The 7,711-nt window shown below is 33.0% G+C and overlaps 1 protein-coding gene across 1 annotated transcript; it reads right to left on the bottom strand.

The window, feature by feature from the left end:
* Positions 1-3,969: 3,969 nt before the first annotated feature.
* LOC121327256 (C-C motif chemokine 20-like) lies at positions 3,970-5,725 on the bottom strand. The gene is made up of 4 exons (XM_041271177.1): positions 5,484-5,725; positions 5,001-5,100; positions 4,729-4,806; positions 3,970-4,507 (listed from the first exon to the last, which is right to left on the bottom strand). Exons 1-4 carry the CDS (start codon positions 5,560-5,562, stop codon positions 4,468-4,470), a joined length of 297 nt encoding a protein of 98 aa, XP_041127111.1. The 5' UTR covers positions 5,563-5,725; the 3' UTR covers positions 3,970-4,467.
* Between the last annotated feature and the right edge of the window lie 1,986 nt (positions 5,726-7,711).

Below are 7,711 nucleotides of genomic sequence, written 5' to 3'. Positions count from 1 at the left end.
TTACATTCAGTAAGGTCAAAAATGGTCCTTTTACTCATAAATTATTATTTATTTTAATATTGCAACCTCAATGACAAGGTATTTTCAATACAATGAGGGGAAAGATTAGTAGCATTAGTCTTGACTTTTGTTTAGATTTAGCCAAATAACAGAAAAAAAACACAATAATCAAGCCAAATAATACAACTAAACTAATATTCATTTCAGCAGGTTGTTGAACTTGTTTGATTTCTTTCTAAAAACAACAATATTATTTAATTCTGTGTTTAAATTCAGTTCAAAACACACATGCTGTAATGATATAATTGTACAATTGATTACTTAAAGAACTCCACGTTGTTATGCAATGGTTTATCTTCCCTCTAGTGTGTCATAACAGCTTCACATCTTAAGCATGTTCGGAGTTAACATGGGTTCTTACTAGTTCCACAAAATATTGCCAACAAAAGTGTCAGTGGACATGCACATTAATAAAAGAGTCTGGTAGACTTACTTGGAGGTTGTTTGATAAAATGGGGTACATTTATGATAAAATGGGGTACAGCGATGGGGTACAGTGATGTACAGTGTACATGAGGTGCCCAAGTGCTCAGTAAAACTAAACACGTCAGTTGTTAATGCAGCCTTCCTCAGATAAACCTATACCACATGAGGACCAGAGTTGCCCATCCATGAACTACATGATCAGGAGTTAGGGATGTCATATACTCTGTGGCTGGTTTCACAGAACTGTAACTCAGTAAAATCTTTGAAATTGTTGTTCAGTATATATATATATATATATATATATATATATATATATATATATATATATATATAAATGAACTGTATTCTCAAAGATGCTGCTGTTTCTTTGTCATATTTTCTTCTTCTCACTTTTTCTCAGGTATGTCAGTTTGCCATTAATACTTTAAGTTCACCTCCTGTGTTTTATGCAAAAGGATCCACAGTATTAATCCTTCATTTCAGGGAACAGATCAACATGGCCCACAGCTTTTATTTACCTGTCAAACAGCCCTGCTGATTGCTAAGGGTTAAAATAACTATTTATTTTTATATAAACACTAGAGCAGTACTGTACTCACTTCAGATGCTGGATTCTGTTCAACACCCATTTATCTCTTGGGTTTGCACATACGTGTTTGTTTTTGATTGTATGGAAACTGTAAAAGTATATGTTCGATTGTTAGCTTTCACGTTACAAAGAACATAACAATACACCATTCCCCATCAATAAACACTATTTACATATAGAGCTATTGAACATTTATTAGAAAATATACATCTAACTGATCACTAGATGGCACTGCTTCTGCTTTGCAACTAGAACTAAAGAGCATCTCACGAAGTTTGATAAAAGCAAAGACTTATTTATATAAAACAAACTAAATAAACAGCATTTAAGTAATTGCAATACGAACCACTATGAATGATTACAAACCTCATAATTCATGTTCACGTCATTAAGATAGAGAATTTCCCAATGTTTACACTACTTCCGTAACCTAGATATTCGATCAAAATGAGTAAATAAACGTGCATTACTGCTTCAATGTGGCATGAATGCTTGTTGGTCTGTATTGTGTAGCCTTTTATCCGACTACCTGGCAATGGCTTTTTGGAATAGGCAAGGCAACAGTTGTGATCCCCTATACAATCAGAAAAAAAAAAAAAATTTTTTTTTTTTATAAAAGGTCAACCCCCTACCACTAATAGAAAAAATGCATTACAGAAAAAATATACATTCCACATAAATTAAACCTCTAAAAAACAGTTAAATAAGGGTGCCATCTGTGCTAGAAATTAATGTAAATTCAAAGGTACAGTACTTACTTGCAGCTACATGCTCAATATAGAAAGCCAACAGCAACATTAGATAAACAGGGAAAAGATTGCAACGTTCCATCTTATGAATAAATGACCAAAGTTGTAAAATCTTTTGTCTAACTACATCTGCATATGTCTTGTTTTATATAGACTAGAATATTGAAAGGTTTTCTCAGATCACTAAAATTAGCAGCACTTTGTGATGGGTTTTTCTGCTAACACAAAAGGTAATCAGGTCGGCCCCAAGCAACTTCCTTTTTGAGTTTTACTTCACGTATTGACCTAAAAATAATTAATTTGAATACCAGTACAGTCTAAAATGCATCTTTAAACTGGTAGTGCAATTACAATACAGTAGCACTTTTAATGCAAATAAATAAATAAATATAATCAATAAAGTTTAATTTTTTTTGTTTAGTAGTGTTACATTTATATATCCATACATTGTGGCAAGTAACACTCTGCTGACAGTTTATTAATTTGTCTAGCTAGTGAGTTTTAGGGGTTTTAATTATCAGCAACACTTAATGTAGAAGGCTAGCGATTATTCCGTTTATAAGTACAAATCTTCATCAGCCCTATTACACAAATACATGTTAATATATATATATATATATATATATATATATATATATATATATATATATATATATATATATATATCATATACTAATGTGATCCATTTTAAACATCTAAATATAAAGTATAGCCTAATATAAATAAACAAATTAATAAATACATACAAACATGCATGAATAAATAAATAAATAACTACTACTACTAATATTAACACCATTCACAAAACTTCTATTTATTTTAAAGAATGTTTGAAGCTTTAGTATTTCAATATTGTTTTACGTTGTACTTTAGATGTCAAACAGACACAGAAACATTTAAAGTATATATACAAATACACTGAAATATGCATACAGTTTATGTTAAACGTAAACCTTTTTTTTTTACAGTGAACCCCTTGTTAATAAGCAGTTAGGAGAGTTTCATACAGTACTTCCCAAATCTCTCTTAATTCTAAGAAGCAGTATACAAGGTCCTGTATAGCCTTCACATCTTTCATACATGGCAGGAACAGAAATCCATTCATTGTTTCTCTTAAAGTTTACCACAGCAATGTTATAGTTTCCCCATGCTTTTCCTATGTTTATACTATGCATTTACTCTAGTTGACCATGGTTTGGCATGGTTTTAAATTTGCTTTACCGTACCGCTCTGTCCTTTACCATGCTTTTACTACACTTTATTACACCTTTATTGCTATGCTTTTACTATGGTAAACTTTTTATAAGAGTTACTGCTGTGCTTTATTTCAGATAAGATTTTGGAATTGGTACAAGCATAACACTTCAGTAAAATCTTAAATACAGTCCTGTATGTGGTTTGGTGACCCACATAAAACATGTAATGTACTAACTAATATACATATTGGTTTTAAGATGCATTTACAGCTGCTTAAGTAAAATTGCCCTTTTAAGCCTTTTTTTTTTGCTGAGTTGACTACTAAATCCCACTTACTCTGTGTCAAATGCTATCAGTATTTGAATTGTTATAATTGTATTTGAATTGTTATGCCAGCTCTGAAAGATTCACTTTGTAGTGTTTTTTTTTTCTCCATAAGATGGAGCAAGACATAAACATATTCCATTGAATTTTATGTTATGGCCAAACCTATATACATTTGAAGATACATTTAAATGTTTACACACAAATTACATGGACATTGTTTTATTGTTATACTATAGTAAGTAGAGTTATCATTTATTTACTTAATTTTTTCTCAATGTGAGCTTTCTTTTTGTGTAGCTTGGGGATGGTGGGGTCTCGATGGTACAAGTGACTGGGAAAATGAATCGTTAAGTGCAATACCTGAAACTGTATTTTGAATGAAAAAGACTTGAAATAAAACAATGTATTAACCAGCTATAAACTAAAAGATGTCATAGTGTTTGTTTATTTGTTTGTTCCTTTCCACAGTGGCCTAGCCTTCTGTGGTGGAAAATTATTGAAACAAAAAAAGAGCTTTTAACTCAAAGAAAAGTACGCCTTTTCTTGCAATTATTTAATGGTAAATATCATCTTTATTTTTCATCGAAAGCAGATAGCTGCCATTTGCCCCAGTGTATTAATATATCTTTGAGTAACAGAAACATACATAATTGCATCAATATTGCAGATATCTTTATTTATATGTTATGTGAATCTGACACACATTACAAGACATTCATCCAATACAGCTTAGAAATATGATTAAAATGAAAGAAAATATTGAACAGGCTTATGATTTACAGTTGTATTTTTTATTCATAAAAATCTACAATAAAACTCGTTTTTAAATATAACATTATTCCATAGGAGTTAAGTACTGGACAACAGAAACCTATTTACCAATAAATACCACATATACAAAAATGCACTGTGATACAGTAGGCTTTAAAACTTTAAATGTTTTTTTTTTTGTTTCTTACAAAAGAATATTCGAGGTTCCTCAGTCTTGAAACATTTCTCTTTACAACAGACATTCTATCATAATAAAACTGTGAAAGAACATATAGCTGTCTCCAATGTGTAATGCGTACACATTTTATGAAATAAAGAGGCAACCGTTTTTCAGTAACATCTTTTCTCTCATTTTCTTGTGCTGCCAGTTATCCTGTCCACTCTGCGGCTATAACACAAAGAAAATACATTTTAAATACATTTTCAAGACAGGGGTAGTGAACACACATTTGATGTACAACATGATAAAAAGGCATCTACGTTAAATGTATTAAAATATAAATAACCATCTATATATTCTCTATAGTCGTCTCTTATATTTACATACATTATATCACTACCAGTATGTATATTATAGTCTTATTTAAAACACAAGAGAGCTGTTCTTACTTTAGACACTCAATTCTGTCCATCACCCACTTATCCACAGGGTTAGCGCAAATGTTATGCCTGCCAACTGAATGGAACCTACAATAAAAAGGATATTTTATTCAGAGAAAAAAAATATTGTTTGCATAACAGTTTAGTATATGCAAGAATGAATCTATTCAAATATCATGATATATCAATTGCTATGATTTTAATCTCAGTTGCCCTTAATGCAGATTTGACTTTACTCCATACAATATTTGTGATTAAGATGAGTAATACAAAAGACTTACACAATTGCGTCAATGTTGCAGGCATCTTTGGTGGTCTGTATAGTGTAGCCTCTTATCTTACCGCAGGGCAGTGGCTTTATAGAATAGGAATAACAGCAGCCTTGAGAGAAAAGAAAGAGGAGCAAAAAAAAAAAAAAAAAAAATAACACTTTCATTTTATTGAATTTGTTTTCTGGTGTAAGTATATTCAGTTTGTATTATGTATCTAATTGCAGTGTAATCAGAATGTAATTGCACACGTGGATCATTGTAAATACAAACAGAACAGTGTGACACCAGATGACGATGGAAACTGCCTCCATTTTTCATTTTGTAATGTAGTTGCACTGTAATTACACAACACATGTGTAACTACTGTGTTATTGCAAAGTAATAGACACTTAATTGACAACTACTATTGAAATTACTTATTTGCAAATGTTTTACCCATTTAGCTACAACTTGAATCACTATTTAATGACTTTTAATTGACGATGTACTTACCAGAAGCTGCTGTTTGTTCACAAAATAAATTCATTGCCAGAAACAGGACTGCAACCACACATAGATTACAACGAGACATCTTGTCAAAGTCTTCAGTGACAAGAATAAACCAGCAAGTAATGACTCGGCTTTGTCACTGCAGTGTTTTTTCTGATTTACCTTGGAGAATGTGTTACTTTTATAGAGGCTGAGACAACAAGGACTTTCCACAAGTAAGTGGTTCAACCTGTCATGTTTTTTTTTTTTTTGTTCTGTGACTGCATAGAAGCGCTAGGGAAACCTCCCTAAACACTTCCTTTTAGTTTTCCCCCGGCACAACCTTTGTGGCACGCTAATGGAGAATGCAAGAAAAGTTTACAAACAATAATCATTATTGTAAAACATGCATTTTTTAAATTTAGATAAAATGGTGTAATAAATATAATATATTCTGTATTAATGTGTTCATTTCCAGGGCTTGGCAATGAAGTGTTCTATTACATTTTTTTTACATACATTGTGACCCAGTTATCACTTCTGATTTTGCCTGGATATATTCGCTCATATAAATAAGTAGTATATGATACACAGTGAACCATGAATTCTATAAATATTCCATATCGAAAATTCTAACTATTGAAAGGAAAATACTTTTTTTTTTTTTTGTGTGTATTCTGAACCCAACAGAGTAGTATATTAGAAATGATATATACACTGAAGCAGATTTTACTGGCACTAAGGCAAAAAAAAAAAAAACACATTATTTTTTTCCCCTAAACTTAAAGCCATTAAAATACAAGTGTTCTCTTTCTTCATTACTGATGATAAATTACTGGCAGCAGTGTTTATGGTGGTTCGTATTGGCAAAAACATTTGTACTGGTAAAAAGAAATGCCAAAAAGGCTGCTGCCAGTATATTTCCTATTGGTTCAGTCACCCAAATACTGTGCCTTGCAAAAGTATTCAGACTCCTGACCAATTCTCTCATATTACTGAATTACAAATGGTACATTGAAATTTCGTTCTGTTTGATATTTTATTTTTAAACACTGAAACTCAGAATCAATCATTGTAAGGTGACATTGGTTTTATGTTGGGAAATATTTTTAAGAAAAATAAAAAACTGAAATATATTGCTTGCATAAGTATTCAACCCCCACGCATTAATATTTGGTAGAGCCACATTTCACTGCAATAATAGCTTTAAGTCTTTTGGAGTAACTATGTACCAGCTTTGCACACAGTGTCAGAGTGATTTTGGCCCATTCTTCTTGGCAGATTTGCTCCAGCTTGTTCAGATTGGTTGGACAACACTTGTGGACTGCAATTTTCAAATAGTGCCACTGATTCTCAATAGGATTGAGATCAAGACTTTGACTGGGCCATTATAGGACATTCACCTTTTTGTTCTTGAGCCACTCCAATGTTGCTTTGGCCTTGTGCGTGGGATCATTGTCCTGCTGAAAGGTGAACTTCCTCCCAAGCTTCAGTTTTTTAGCGGACTAAGGCAGATTCTGTTGCAGTATTTTCCTGTATTTTGCTCCATCCATTCTTCCTTCAATTGTAACAAGATGCCCAGTCCCTGCTGATGAGAAGCATCCCCACAGCATGATGCTGCCACACCCATACTTCACTGTAGGGATGGTGTGTCTTGAGGCATGGGCAGTGTTAGGTTTGCGCCACACATAGCACTTTGAGTTTTGTCCAAAAAGCTCTGTCTTGGTCTCATCTGACCACAAAACCTTTTCCCACATCGCAGCTGGGTCACTCTCATGCTTTCTGGCAAACTCCAGACGTGCTTTCAGATGGTACTTTTTGAGTAACAGCTTCTTTCTTGCCACCCTCCCATACAGGCCAGTGTTATGCAGAACTCTTGATATGGTTGACTGGTGCACCATTACTCCACTCCCAGCCATTGAACTCTGTAGCTCTTTCAAAGTGATTGTTGGCCTCTGTGGCTTCTCTCACAAGTCTCCTTCTTGTTTGAGCGCTGAGTTTTGAGGGACGGCCTTTTCTTGGCAGTGCCTGGGTGGTGTGATGCAGCTTCCACTTCCTGATTATTGATCCAACTGTGCTCACTGGGATATCCAAACACCTGAATATTATTTTGTACCCTTTCCCTAATCTATGCATTTGTATTACTTTATCTCTAACTTCTGATTCAGATTCACAGCCTTACCAATGATTCTTCAACAGTGTGGTTTTTATCCAGAAAATGTGATAGCAACTTTAATGGTTTGCAGGTGGAG

The sequence above is a fragment of the Polyodon spathula genome, chromosome 14 (genome assembly GCF_017654505.1).
Source record: "Polyodon spathula isolate WHYD16114869_AA chromosome 14, ASM1765450v1, whole genome shotgun sequence".
Classification (NCBI taxonomy): domain Eukaryota; kingdom Metazoa; phylum Chordata; class Actinopteri; order Acipenseriformes; family Polyodontidae; genus Polyodon; species Polyodon spathula.
The sequence above is the reverse complement of the archived record's forward strand: the minus strand, read 5'-3'. Positions and strand labels throughout refer to the sequence as shown.

Coding starts and splice junctions, on each gene's coding strand:
- LOC121327256 (XM_041271177.1), bottom strand. CDS start 5,562: ATGTCTCGTTGTAATCTATGTGTGGTTGCAGTCCTGTTTCTGGCAATG. Junction 5,101..5,483: donor TGAACAAACAGCAGCTTCTG/GTAAGTACATCG, acceptor TTTTCTCTCAAG/GCTGCTGTTATTCCTATTCT. Junction 4,807..5,000: donor TGCAACATTGACGCAATTGT/GTAAGTCTTTTG, acceptor TTTTTATTGTAG/GTTCCATTCAGTTGGCAGGC.